Source organism: Nomascus leucogenys, chromosome 8, assembly GCF_006542625.1.
Source record: "Nomascus leucogenys isolate Asia chromosome 8, Asia_NLE_v1, whole genome shotgun sequence".
Lineage (NCBI taxonomy): Eukaryota > Metazoa > Chordata > Mammalia > Primates > Hylobatidae > Nomascus > Nomascus leucogenys.
In genome coordinates this window covers 2,015,595-2,030,149 of record NC_044388.1, presented here as the reverse complement: position 1 = coordinate 2,030,149, position 14,555 = coordinate 2,015,595, and the positions used below count along the sequence as shown (strand labels likewise).

At 43.7% G+C, this 14,555-nt stretch overlaps 1 protein-coding gene across 4 annotated transcripts in view; it reads right to left on the bottom strand.

The window, feature by feature from the left end:
• Positions 1-1,374: 1,374 nt before the first annotated feature.
• Positions 1,375-14,555, bottom strand: part of CERS5 (ceramide synthase 5) — a 38,970-nt gene continuing 25,789 nt past the window's right edge. The window contains exons 4-11 of one of the 4 annotated variants that reach the window (XM_030816590.1): positions 13,715-13,772; positions 10,235-10,285; positions 9,381-9,473; positions 7,598-7,726; positions 7,389-7,495; positions 6,394-6,550; positions 4,798-4,900; positions 1,375-2,263 (exon numbers count right to left, since the gene is read on the bottom strand). In XM_030816590.1, the coding sequence (XP_030672450.1) occupies positions 2,256-2,263; positions 4,798-4,900; positions 6,394-6,550; positions 7,389-7,495; positions 7,598-7,726; positions 9,381-9,473; positions 10,235-10,285; positions 13,715-13,772 (706 nt within the window). In that variant the 3' untranslated portion in view covers positions 1,375-2,255. Of the gene's footprint in view, positions 2,264-4,240; positions 4,901-6,174; positions 6,551-7,388; positions 7,496-7,597; positions 7,727-9,380; positions 9,474-10,234; positions 10,286-13,714; positions 13,773-14,555 lie in introns of those variants that run through there. The other 3 variants (XM_030816588.1, XM_030816589.1, XM_030816591.1) reach the window with 3 other exon arrangements.

Here is a 14,555-nt window from a genome sequence, read left to right as displayed (position 1 = left end):
TATTATTGTTTTATCCAGTTGCATCTTTTGTCAGATTAGCTACACCAACCAATCCAGTTTGAACAAGGCAATTGTTCAAATTTCAGAAGGCAAAATACATTTCTCATCTGACTTTCAAAAGCATTTTCATTCATATTTCACAACAATTCGTCTATTCAGTATAGCAAGTTGAGGAACTAACAGTATGACCTAATTTTTTTTTTTTTTAGATGGAGTCTCGCCGTCACCCAGGCTGGAGTGCAATGGCGCGATTTTGGCTCACTGCAACCTCTGCCTCCCGGGTTCAAGTGATTCTTCTGCCTCAGCCTCCCAAGTAGCTGGGACTACAGGTACGTGCCACCATGCCTGGCTGATTTTTTGTATTTTTAGTAGAGACGAGGTTTCACCATGTTAGCCAGGATGATCTCGATCTCCTGACCTGGTGATTTACCACCCACCTCGGCCTCCCGAAGTGCTGGGATTACACATGTGAGCCACCATGCCCGGCCAAGTATGACCTAATTTTTAGTCTTCCTGATTAGCTCTGACCAAATGACTACTTAGAACTGAAATTTTCCTGTGCCCCACAGTAAGTCTTTCTAAAAATCAAGGCTGTTAGTAAGGTAAGTAAGTTTAGTAGGGTCAATATCCCTATAATGTCAATGAACATCAAGTGAGTATCTGATTCTTAGAACAATAACCTATTTCCATTTTCATTCATCTCCCTGACACTCTCCATATGTCATAATGTACCTAAGAGCACTTGGAAATATTTTGATAATCTGAACATTCACCAAATGGAAAATTATTCTGGGAGGTGAATACTACATTTGGTAATTTTGCCAAGACCACAGAGAAAAGCCTGGATTAGGAAGACTGCTTCTCCATGGACAACAAAAAACACCTCAGACTCATTTATCACAACCTTAAAATGTTAACTGGGCTGGACGCGGTTAGCTCATGCCTGTAATCCCCACTTTGGCTTAAGGCCAGGTGCTTGAGACCAACCTGGGCAACATAGGGAGACTTCATCTCTACCAAAAAACAAACAAAAAAAACCAGTTAATTGACAATCTCTGTATTGACTAAAATAGGAAATAAGGTATTTACCTAATGGCGTCTTGGCTTTTCAACCAAAGCTTTTGTTGGTTTCACTATATACATGGTTGTATCTGCCCAGTATTATTCTTGTGACCCCCTGAACCTATTTACTTTTTCTTAAAAAACATAAAGCTCTAAAATGTAAGTACCCTGGGCTGACTCTCTCCCACCATGCACAGAAAGGAAAAATTTGGTGTCCAGGGCCTTCTGAATCAGACCTAGAAAAGCTCTTAATTAGCTTATGGATTCAGGAAACTGCGGATAGAGTCACTAAAGAGGTTGAGACAGTAGAGGTGGGTTGAAGCACTTTTAATCACAAACAATAGTATAAGACGGTGAACAGCTCACCCAGTGGCTGTTGCCCTCCTCCAGCCCTCAGCTTACCCTCTTCCCATGCTCCCTCCCTGGGTACCATTGAGTAAAGAGCAGGGTATTGGCAGCTGTCCCTGTTGCTATCAGATGTTAGGAAGGGGATCTAGCTAGGGACCATGGCAATCCTGGCCATCCATCCATGGTTCTGTTTCTGTACAACTTCATCATGTGACATATTCCAGCTGTGAAAGAGGAACAGTGCAGAAATCTGGGACTGAACTTGGCTGCTCCATTTAGATGGTTCAGGGGTTTAGAGCCTCAAGACCAAGGGCAAAAAAGGAGGAGACAGTCTGGAGTCGGCATAATTCAAGATGCAGCCAAATGTGGAACTAAGGTGGGTTCAGTGGGGACCAGGGAAGGCCTCATGGCCCCAGTCCAGAATTGTGCCCCAACCCTGGCAATGAAACTCACGCATATGCACAAATGCACATCAACAAACACACAAAAACACACAGAGCAAATAACATTACTGAAAGAACCTGGAGGCTATTAAATACAAAACGGCAGTTTTCTTTCAAAGTGAAAATATTTGCTTCTTTGATACTCCTCAGTGCCTTGCAGTCTCCCAGTCACAGAAGAGTAGCTATGGGAAGGGCCAAGAGGAGTATGTTGCCAGTGGCCCTACAGGTCCATGTGTGCTGAAGTCCCCATAGCAACCACCTTACTCTTCAGCCCAGTAGCTGCCTCCCATGTGACCATTCACCCGATTGGCACCATTGCTGGAGCTACTGTCACAGGGACTTTTTGTGCAGGTGGTCACATCATCTTCCTCTGAGCTGCTCTCCACATCACTGCGATCATCCTTAGATACCTGGGTGGGATGAGACCAATGACAAAAGTGAGGAAAGAACTTTCTGGAGAGAACTGTAAGACACACCTAAGCTCAGAGACCCAGGTGTGGGCACTGTGTTCCCAGTCTGGTCTGCTTTCTGATGACATCTAACTCAAGGTATTGTCTGCACTATGGCTACAGCTGTGACTGTGCTTTGCCTGCTGTCTAGCTTTCTCCCTTGTCATCTCCAATTCTGTTCTCTGTGGAATTTTTTTTTTTTTTTTTTTTGAGATGGAGTCTCGCTCTTTCACCCAGGCTGGAGTGCAGTGGCGCGATCTCGGCTCACTGCAAGCTCCGCCTCCCGGGTTCACGCCATTCTCCTGCCTCAGCCTCTCCGAGTAGCTGGGACTACAGGCGTCCGCCACCACGCCTGGCTAATTTTTTGTATTTTTAGTAGAGACGGGGTTTCACTGTGGTCTCGATCTCCTGACCTCATGATCCGCCCGCCTTGGCCTCCCAAAGTGCTGGGATTACAAGCGTGAGCCACCACGCCTGGCCTTCTCTGTGGAATTGAAGCTACTTTGGTAGAGGAGTGTGTCTTTCAGGACCAGCCTAAGAGAACTGACATCATTCACTGAGACCTGGTTTAGGTTTCAGACACCCTTTCTCTTCTTCCACTTCAAAGAACAGGGAAGGCCAACATGAACAATACATATGACTGTCAGCAATGCTTCTATCTTCTGGTGGTTGTGGACAATGCATTTATTCATATTGGTTATGATGTTTTGCTTTATCCCCAAAGCTGATCCATAACAGGCCTTTTTTAGTAGTTTCCCACTCCTGGGCTCAACTACCACTATCCTATGACACTGTTTTCCAATCTTCTTCCCTTTCTGAATAGCAGGATCACTTCTCTTGTGAAACTTCAGCATCCCCGGCTGGGCATGGTGGCTCACGCCTGTAATCCCAGCACTTTGGGAGGCCGAGGCAGGCGGATCACAAGGTCAGGAGTTTGAGACCAGCCTGAGCAACATGGAGAAACCCTGTCTCTACTAAAAATACAAAAATTAGCCGGGCATGGTGGCGTGCGCCTGTAATCCCAGCTACTCAGGAGGCTGAGGCAGGAGAACCTCTTGAACCTGGGAGGCGGAGGTTGCAGTGAGCTGAGATCGTGCCACTGCACTCAAGCCTGGGCAAGAGTGAGACTCTGTCTCAAAAAAAAAAAAACTTCAGCATCCCCAAGATAGTGAAAAACACAAATGGATTGGCAGTCAATGAGAAAAGAATCCCAGTTCTAATCATGCTACCATCTGTGAATGCTTATTAACCTGGGCTTTTTTATTTTGTATTTTCAAATGAAGCATCTGGATTACAGCAGCATTTCCTAATCTAAACTATCCTGCATATCAAGCAAAGTATTTCAATTTTTCCACCATGAGCCAGGCACAGTGGCTTACACCTAATAATCCTAGCACTGTGGGAGGCTGAGGGAGGAGGACAGCTTGAGCCCGAGTTTGAGACCAGCCTGGACAACATGGCGAGAGCCCTGTCTCTACAAAAAATAAAAAATGACAACATTAGTTGGGCATGGTGACATGCACCTGTAGTCCTAGCTACTTGAGAGGCTGAAGCAGGAGGATCTCTTGAGCCCAGGAGGTCGAGGCTGCAGTGAGCCATGATTGTGCCACTGTACTCCAGCCTGGGCAATGGAGCAAAACCTTGTCTCTAAAAAAAAAAAGGGCTGGGCATGGTGGCTCACGCCTGTAATCCCAGCACTTTGGGAGGCTGAGGTGGGCAGATCACCTGAGTTCGGGAGTTCGAGACCAGCCAGACCAACATGGAGAAACCCCGTCTCTACTAAAAATACAAAAAAATTAGCCAGGCATGGTGGCACATGCCTGTAATCCCAGCTACTCAGGAGGCTGAGGCAGGAGAATCGCTTGAACTGGGGAGGCGGAGGTTGTGGTGAGCCAAGATCACACCATTGCACTCCAGCCTGGGCAACAAGAGCGAAACTCTGTCTCAAAAATAAATAAATAAAAATTTAAAAAAAAATCTCCACCCTGGACTCTAAAGAACAGAAACCCAGTGAGACCTGTGTCGGACTTCTGACCTCCAGAACTGAAGGATAATAAATGTGGTTTAAGTAAAGGAGAGAAGGAAGTGAAAAGGAACACAGCTGTAACAACTGTTGCCAAGAAGTTGAGCATTTGCTTTGGATCAGCTCCTTGAATTTGTGTTGGATGGGTCTTCTACAGTTGATTATAGCTGTTGACCTCTGAACTCAGATGACTGATTACCTGACCTTTAGGAAATTTCCACTAGAGGGCAGAGTGTCTAGATTTGAGGTAAACAGAGACTCAAGAAAAACAACAAAAAAGTAGACTCAATTCTTGCCTCAGTTTAGGAAAAAATCTGGCAACTGCAGCTCTAGTCAATAATGGCCCTGAAAAGTCAGGAGAGGGGGCATGCTCTGAGACAAACACAAGGGAACAGAAAGGAGAGCAGGAGGAAAGAGAACCACATTCAGATGGACATGCCTCACTGAATACTAGAAGCACAGATACACTTACATGCAAGAGATGAAACTGTCCAGCTCCCGCCAGGCATAGAAAAAAGGAAGGAGGTGAGGAAAGAGTGGAGAGTACAAGGTATAATCCTTCCTGGACAGGTCACCTAGTCAGGAAAGAAAAGCAGGAGAGAACAGAGATGTCCAGTAGCTACAGCAAGATGCACAGGCACACTGAGCGAGTTCTGAGCCAATGGCAGCTATAAGGAATAATGATACAGAAGATCATCAATATCAAAGCCACATTCCATCACTTGGTCCCTAGTGTCAGTACCTGCTCAAGCAGAGCCCCCCCCACGCCTGGGATTCTGTATTCCTTTAGGCTGAAAGCCCTAGCCCTTCGACTAACTACAGCCTGACTGCTTCAAAACTTGCAAAGTTCAATTATGAGTTTATCATTAAGTGGCACCTTTCTTTGGCTCTTGGCATAAGATGGGTATTTGAAACACTACATACCCATTCACTTAGGACACTTGCCTCATACACTAGTGGGGTGAGGTGGGTATTTAGTTCTTTATATAAACCATATCTTGAATATCACAGCATGGTCATCTTGTGGTGGCTTGTGAACTGCCACACACCACTTCTAGGCAACTTAACAATCTGCTTTTATACAGTTTATACGGCTCTGCATATGATTTCCTTTGAAAAGGGCCCCATGTCAAAAAGAAAAATATGAAATCCACTGAAGCAGGTAGGTAAGAGATAGGAAATGGTTGAGGCCATCTCTGAAAAAACTCTTAACCCTATCATCCTTTAACAAAAGCCATTCCTAAGGGACAGGAAGAAGGCAGAACTTTCCTCTTGCATCTAAGTCACATCTTAAAAGGTAAAACAGGCAGGCCAGGTGCGGTGGCTCACGCCTGTAATCCCAGCACTTTGGGAGGCCGAGGTGGGCAGATCACAAGGTCAGGAGTTAGAGACCAGCCTGGCCAACATAGTGAAACCCCGTTTCTATTAAGAATACAAAAATTAGCCAGGCATGGTGGCACACGCCTGTAATCCCAGCTACTAGGGAGGCTGAGGCAGGAGAATCGCTTGAACCCAGGAGCTGGAGGTTGTGGTGAGCCAAGATCCTGCCATTGCACTCCGGCCTGGGCAACAGAGCAAGATTCCATCTCAAAAAAAAAAAAAAAAAAAAGGTAAAACAGGCTTGGTGTGGTGGCTCACACCTGTAATTCCATTGCTTTGGGAAGCCGTGGTGGGAGGACTGCTTGAGGCCAGTAGTTGGACATTGGCCTGGGTAACATAGTGACACCCTATCTACAAAAAATAAGAAAATTAGCCAGGCGTGGTGGTGCACACCTATAGTCCCAGCTACTTGGGAGGCTGCAGTGGGAGAATCCCTTAAGCCCAGGTTTGAGGCTGCAGTGAGCCATGATCATGCCACTGAACTCCAGCCTGGGTGACAGAGCAAGACCTTGTCTCTAAAATAAAAAAGGCAAAACATTCACCAAAGAGGTGAATACTTTGGACCCTTAGGCTTTTTGCTTGGCCTGCTTGAGTAGATGGGGCTCACCAGGTTTGATGGAGAGAGAATGTCTGTTGAGTAATCCCTATCTTCCATACCCCAAAGAAAGAAGCCATCTTTCATCCTCACCTTTCCCCTGATCAAGGCTTTCAAAGCAATCCGTGCAATTAGGTAGGACCAGATGACATGCAGAACCTGTAGGGTCAGCAGCAGGCCATTGAGGAGCCACCATGAAGCATAAGGCCCGATTATCTCCCAACTCTCAAAGAGGGTCGTGTTCAGAATCCTAGAAGAGGGAGGCCAATAGTCAGATTCTAGAGTCAAAGCTCAGCAGACAGGGATGAAGCTGAGTCCTGCGGATGCAGAGCCCTGTGTGTTTTCCTACCAGCCCTTTTATCAGCTGAAGTTCCAGGGACCATCATCCACAGTAAGAAAGTAAACAAAGGGAGGAGCCTGTTGTGTTTTCTATCCTTAGGGACAGAGAAAGATATATAAATCTTAGGAACTGATAGATTAAGTCACATTATGAATCACTTCAAATATGCAGAGTTTCATGAAATTAGGACAGCAGTGGGACTCTAATCCTAGGAATGACTCAGCTCCTCAGGCACATATAGGATAGGACAGTAGGTAGCTGATTCCCATAAAGCAGTGAATGTAGAAATGAAAGGAGACAGGGAGAGAGAGGAGAGGGAGAGAGAGAAAGGGAGAGTGTGTGTGTGTGTGTGTGTGTGTGTGTTGGTCAGGGTTGGGACCAGAGCAGGAACACAAGCAAGAAGGGCCTGAGAATTGTATCAACAGCGCAAAAGAAGTCAAAGGAATTACTTAGGCATAAAATGAGGACTGTTCCTCAGAGATGAGTCAGTCCTGAGAAGCCAACCAAGTTGGGTACTCTGAGTCTGGATCCGACCTTGCTAGAAATACGGTGTGAGGCCGCAGAGGTCCTATGAGAGTCCATAAAAAGTCAGCCCAGGCCAAGGTAAAAGCAGGGCAATAGGGTTCTTGTGTTCTATTGGCAAAAGTAGAATAGAATAGAACAGAAAAACTGAATGGGCAAAATGAGAATTGGCAAAAAGGTATCATTAGGCTCACACCTACCACAACTCTGCAGCCCTACCACTTACCAGAATGGATAGATTCCTAGTCGCGTAACCATAAAAACAGCACTGAAGATCACAAAAAGGGTGTCACAGAGCCGCTGATACTTGGCATAATTGGCCAGCTTGGCTGCCTGGAGAAAGGAAGAAAGAATTGAGCTGGGGAGAAAGTCAGTCCTCACATAGGAAGAAAAGAAGAGAAGAAGAAGATGGAGAAAGAGAGATTGGGTTTTTACCTCCAACAAGAAGTCTGAGACATCATGTAGACACATGATCAGAGTTCCCACTCGAACCATATTGTTGATGTAGGAGAAGGAGATAAGCCCAATGGTGACCAAGTGATGCACAAACATGATCAGGAAGTCCTAGGAAGGAATGGAAATTGAAGAGGGAGGTAAAAGCTGGGCCGTAGAAATACCAGCCAACTCAGTGTCTTGCATTATTCTCTGAGAATCTTACCCCACCCCATATAGAATAGTTTCTATTGGCCAGGCACGGTGGCTCACGCCTGTAATCCCAGCACTTTGGGAGGGCAAGGTGGTCGGGTCACTTGAGGTCAGGAGTTCGAGACCAGCCTGGCCAACATGGGGAAGCCCCCATCTCTACTAAAAGTACAAAAATAAGCCAGGCTTGGTGGCGCATGCCTGTAATCCCAGCTACTCGGGAGGCTGAGGCAGAAGAATTGCTCAAACCTGGGAGGTAGAGGTTGCAGTGAGCTGAGATCGCACCACTGCACTCCAGCCTGGGCGACAGAGTGAGACTCCATCTCAAAAAAAAAAAAAGTTTCCATTCTGCTTAGACTCTCCCTTGGCTACCTTGCATTTAACTGAACACTCCCTACATCAGTGACTGACCCATACTCCATGTTAATGCAGCTCAAAGGCCAGAAAGTAAAAATTTCCTTTGGTAACTGCAGAATACGTATAGCATGGATGCTAAGCTGACACTTGGGGATAACATCCCAGTAAGACATACAAGCCTTAGAGTTCCCTGCGATTCTATGACTCTTCTGCTTTAATGAGAGAAACGTCAACCACAGGGACCTAATAGAAGGGAAAGGTTTGTGGCTCTAATTTCCTCTTGGGTTCAAATGTCAAGTTAGACCTGGGGAAGTCTCTAAATACTTGAGTTATCAGACACATCTATTAAATACTTCTCAGTTTATTATTTTTAAAACTTAAATATGTATTTCAAACTTTCTTATATGTATCACAATTAAAATAAAATTTTAATAAAGTGACCTGTGTCTTCTGACCATAGGAGAGTAAAAGGCATAAAAATTGAGTATCAAGTTTCTATGTTAGATAACACTAACAACCTGGGTGAGTTTTAATTCATTCCCATAAATGCTAACCCTGGTTTTCTTCATCAAAGATAACCCTGAGTTAGTGACAGATTAGGGTTAGAGCTGCTAGAACCACATTATTTCAGGTAGACACTAATAAAAAGGTAAAGATTCTGCCTTTTCTATTGGGTTGTATAAAACTTAAGTCATTTCCAACTCTGTCACTATCTGGGCAAGTCAGCTCACTTCTCTCAATCTTTGCTTCCTAAACAATAGCAGGAAGAGAGCAAAACCCCTTCCAATTGACTTTCTTTGAGTAAGTGGGGTAACCAGAAAGGGAGAACAGAGAGAGCAAGGGTCCCTAATGCCATATGAAAGCCATATCCAGCTTTTCTGGAATCAGATGTTTTTTTCTGAATAAGCATTGCTATCTCCCAATTCTGACTAGTTTCCTGAGCTTTAGATACGTAAGATGCTTAAAGAAGAATATGGAAAAAAGTATGCTTCTTAGCTGGTTAATTGTTCTCATCCTGGGGCTTCCCTGAATGTCTTAAATATACTTCATCATTAATTCAGTCTCATTTCTGGGAACATTACAACAAGCTAAGAGTCCATCAAACCCAGTTTCTCCTTTTGCAGTCTCAGGGAAGATAATACATCATAATGGCAGTCATGGAAGCTGCTAGAAAGGAGGATGCAATAAGTTGGGGAATTGAGGGAGCCAACGTCCTTACCTTTCTTTTAATGTCTGTAAACTGAGAAAACATAAGGGACCAATAGAAGGCCAATTCCATGATATAATAGTAATAAAGCCCACTTGAAAGAGGCTGGAAGAGAGAAAGAAGTAGTTAGATTACTGGCTAGTCAAAGGTGCATTCCATCTCTCCAACTTTCTCTGCCTTGGAGGACCAATACCCCAAATTATTAGACATCTCTCCTCCCCATTATCTGCCAAGATATGCAACAGCTAACAGACTTTGGATTGGTGTAGAGACTTAAGCCTCTTCCCTTGCTCCTCTGCACACACATCTTCAACTCTCATCTTGCAGAGATGAGATATAGTTAACACATACTGTAACACAATCAAATCAATATGTCTAGGATTCTGGGCAATTAGTGCTTTTCACAGGATTAAATACACATAGGCCTTCTCTTCCACCCCTTTAGCAGTTCCTTGACATATTTCTAGTATAGGTTACAACCAAGATGCTCTTACTGGGATTCCAAGTTACCTTTGATACAAAAAAGACATCTGAACCAGAAAGTACCTCATTAAATACCAGAAACCTGCTTTTCTTTTAGCCCAATTAGGGGGAATACAATGGGGAAAATCAGAACAAAAAACTCACTGGATTTCATTGCTATGGGGGCCTCAGGAATAGATACCTCATATGACTCTTAGCAGTGGAAAAATTTAAAAAATAAAAATAAAAAATAAGATACCCTGAATATGACTTAAAGGGACTCAGTCCCTAATCCCTCAATCTCAAGGAAATGCACCATCTGTCCTGGGGACTGGCAAAGGACCCTCACTCACTCCACCTTATACACATTCAAGACCCCTATCCTGAAACGACTCAGATCCTACCTGAAATGGATAGTTATGCCAGCACTGTCGGATGTCCCAGAACCAAGGTGACTAAGAGAAAACAGATAATCCACGTCAGTCCTCAAGATTCTCACCTGGCTTCAAGATCTACCTCATATAATCCCCTTCTCTCTAGGCCGGGGCAAAAGAGAGACAGGAAAGCCCCCGAACAGATTTTAGGGCTCCCTAAAGGATCAATAAATAGCTAGACTGTTCTTCTACAACAGAGTGTTATAAATAGAAAAACAATGCTTTGAGGTAAATAAGAACAGTGAGAGCTTTAGGATAGTTTTAGGAAATATCACTACCTGGAATATATATACAGGAAGACAATGATTCATTTGATAACCAAGAAAGATATCTCCATGCCACGTTCAGAAGTCAAAAGTAATCATCTCTAATGGAATAATGATTATGTCCTTTAAGGAGTTTGTCTACGTCATCTTTGCTGCGGGATTTCTTATTAAATTGTACATAATATTGTCTTCTTATCCTTTCAATGACTATAGGATCTGTATAACCCTTTCCATATTGATAATTCATATTTCCTTTTTTTTGTTGGAGTTTGTCAATTTTAATCAAACCTTTCAAAGAATGAACTTTTGGCTTTATTAATTTTATCCATGGCCAGGCACAGTAGCTCACACCTGTTAATCCCAGCACTTTGGGAGTCTGAGGTGGGTGGATTGCTTGAGCCCAGGAGTTCAAGACCAACTTGGGAAACAGAGTGAAACCCTGTCTCTACAAAAAATACAAAAATTAGCCCGGTGTGGTTGTGCACATGCCTGTAGTCCCAAGTTTCTTGGGAGGCTGAGGTGGTAGCATCGCCTGACCCTGGGAAGTTGAGGCTGCAGTGAGCTGTGATCACGCAACTGCACTTCAGCCTGGGTGACAGAGTAAGACCCTGTCTTTAAAAAACAAAACAAAACAAAACAAAACAGGCCAGGCGTGGTGGCTCACACCTGTAATCCCAGCACTTTGGGAGGTCGAGGTGGGAGGATCACCTGAGGTTAGGAGTTCGAGATTAGCCCGGCAACATGATGAAAATCTGTCTCTACCAAAAATACAAAAATTAGCTGGGCCTGGTGGTGTACTCCTGTAGTCCCAGCTACTCGGAAGGCTGAAGCAGGAGAATCACTTGGACCCAGGAGGCAGAGGTTGCAGTGGGCCGAGATTGCACCACAGCACTCCAGCCTGGGAGACAGAGTGAGACTCTGTCTCAGACAAACAAACAAAAACCCCACAAATGTATCCATTGTTTATCTAATGCCTATTTCATTAATTTCCACTTACTTACTTTATTATCATTTTTTAGAAATGGGGTCTCACTATAGAGCCTGGATCTTGCCATCTTGCCCAAGCTGATCTCGAACTCCTGGGCTTAAGTGATTCTCCCACCTCAGCCTCCCAAAGTGAGGGGAGTACAGGGGTGAGCCACCATGCCTGGCCAATTTCTGCTTATTTTTTATTATTTCCTTCCTGTAACCTATTTTGCTTATCTGTTTCAAGAACCTAAAGCAGAAATTTAGATCAACTTTAAACCTTTCTTTTGTAATATAAACATTTACAGCTATAAATTTCCGTCTAAGTATGTTTTATCTGTATCCCGAAATTTTGATATGATTTTTAGCATGATTCAATTAAAAATATTTTCTTATTTCTCTTGTGATTTTTTATTTGATCCACAGGTTATTGAGAAGAGTTGTTTAACTTCCAAATTTTTTTTTTTTTTTTTTTTTTTTTGGAGGCAGAGTCTCACTCTGTCACCCAGGCTGGAGTGAAGTGGCGTGATTTTGGCTCATTGCAACCTCTGCCTCCCGGGTTCAAGCGATTCTCGTGCCTCAGCCTCCCCAGCAGTTGGGATTACAGGCACGTGCCACCATGCCCGGCTAATTTTTTGTATTTTTAGTAGAGATAGTGTTTTGCCCTGTTGCCCAGGCCGGTCTTGAACTCCTGAGCTCAGGCAACCCGCCTGCCTCAGCCTCCCAGAGTGCTAGGATTACAGGTGTGAGCAACTGCATGCAGGCGACTTCCAAATATTTTCCATGTCTCTCATTAAAAATTGACTTCTAATTTAATTCCATTATGGTCAGAGAACAGATTCTTTAAGATTTCAATATTTTGAAATTTACTGAGACTTATTTTATGGCCCAGCATTAGTTTATCTTTCTACATGCACTTGAAAATTATATGTATTCTTCAGCTGTTGGTGTAGTGTTTTATAAATGTCAGTAAGGTAAAACTGGTTGATCATGTCATTCATATGTTTTACATCCTTAGTGATTTTTTTTTTTGCCTAGGGTTTAGGTCAATTACTGAGAGAAAAGTATTAAAATCTTCAAATACAACTGTATATTTGTCTAGTCTCTTCCTTTAGTTCTGCCAGTTTTTTTGTCTGTAATATTTTGAAAATACAATGATATCATTTAGAGAGAAACAGTATGGTATGGGGGAAAAAACATGAACTCAAGAATCAAAAAGCCTGAAATTCTTCTTCCTTCTTTTTCTGAGGCAGAGTCTTGCTCTGTCACCCAGGCTGGAATGTAGTGGCTCCATCACGGCTCACTGCAGCCTTGACCTCCTGGGCTCAAGCGATTCTCCTACCTTAGCCTCTTGAGTAGCTGGGACTACAGGTACACGCCACCACGCCAGGCTAATTTTTGTAGAGACGGGGTTTCACCATGTTGCCCAGATTGGTCTCGAACTCCTGGGCTCAAATGATCTGCCCATCTTGGCCTCCCAAAGTGTTAAAATTACAGGTGTGAGCCACCGTGCCCAGCCCCCTGAAATTCTTCTTTGACTCTGACAATTAACTAAAAAGTAGGAATAATACCTGTTTCACTCACTTTAAAGGGTTTATTCCATTTCTCCTCTTTCAGTTTTTGTCAAGTGCTTTGTAAACCATTAAGTATTATGCTGATTTAGTTATTACTAGCATTATTAGTATCTTCTAGGGGAGAAGCAGTAAAGTTATAAAGTTCCTGAAGTCAGGCCCCAGACAGAAGACAATCTATTAGGATATAAACCTGAGCTGTGGGCATCACAGAGGAAGAAAAGTTGGGGGAAATATAAAGATCTAAAGGTATTTAGGCCAGGCTCAGTGGCTCATGCCTGAAATCCCAGCCAGCACTTTGGGAGGCCAAGGAGGGTGGATCACCTGAGGTCAGGAGTTCAAGACCAGCCTGGCCAACATGGTGAAACCCCATCTCTACTAAAAATACAAAAATTAGCCAGGTATGGTGATGTGCACCTGTAGTCCCAGCTACTCGGGAGGCTGAGGCAAAAGAATCTCTTGAACCCAAGAGGCAGAGGTTGCAAGTGAGCTGAGATTCCACAACTGCACTCCAGCCTGGGTGGCAGAGCGAGACTCTGTCTCAAAAAAAAAAAAAAAAAAAAAAATCTAAAGGTATTTAACTCTTACTTCTAGAGATCTAGGCATGATTAGAACCCAACAGAGGACTAGAGAAAGTTCAGACTCACCGACCAGAGAAATCTAATTCCATAGCAGAATATACATAAATAAAAGGTGAATCTCCACCTGGGTGGGCAAAGAGTAGAGGTTAGACAAATGTCCACTCAAACCAAAGCCTCTGAGGCTACAGAAGTCAAGATAGCAAATTTGGGGATAAGAGAGTTATGGTGAGAAAGAGGATCAATTCCTAGAATAGGGGCAACTACTGTCACTTAAAAAGCCAAAGACAGGGGCCAGGAGTGGTGGCTCACACCTATAATCCCAGCACTTTGGGAGGCCGAGGCGGGTGCATCACCAGGTCAAGAGATCGAGACCATCCTGGCCAACATAGTGAAACCTTGTCTCTAAGAATACAAAAATTAGCTGGGCATGGTGGCGCGCACCTGTAGTCCCAGCTACTCAGGAGGCTGAGGCAGGAGAGTCGCTTGAACATGGGAGGCGGAGGTTGCAGTGAGCAGAGATTGTGCCACTACACTCCAGTCTGGCGACAGAGCGAGACTCCGTCTCAAAAAAAAAAAAAAAAAAAAAAAAAGCCAAAGCAGTGTCATCTTCCATTAGGAAAATATTAGGCTCTATCATCAGACTCCCTAGCATTTTTCTTTACATGACAATTACTAATACAGTGCTCAGAGGATAATAAGAAAAAGCTCAATAAAATGAAAAATAGTATTTCCCAGAAAAGGAATACTTCCTAAAAACTGTCAACTTATAGCAAGCAAGCTAGTACTCCCTCTTTTAAGGTATATATGTGTTAGTACATCTACTTACATAAGTACAGTTATAAGGATTAACTCCCAATCTATTTAGGAAAAGGGAACAAAATAGAACCACACCTAGCTTAGTGGCAAC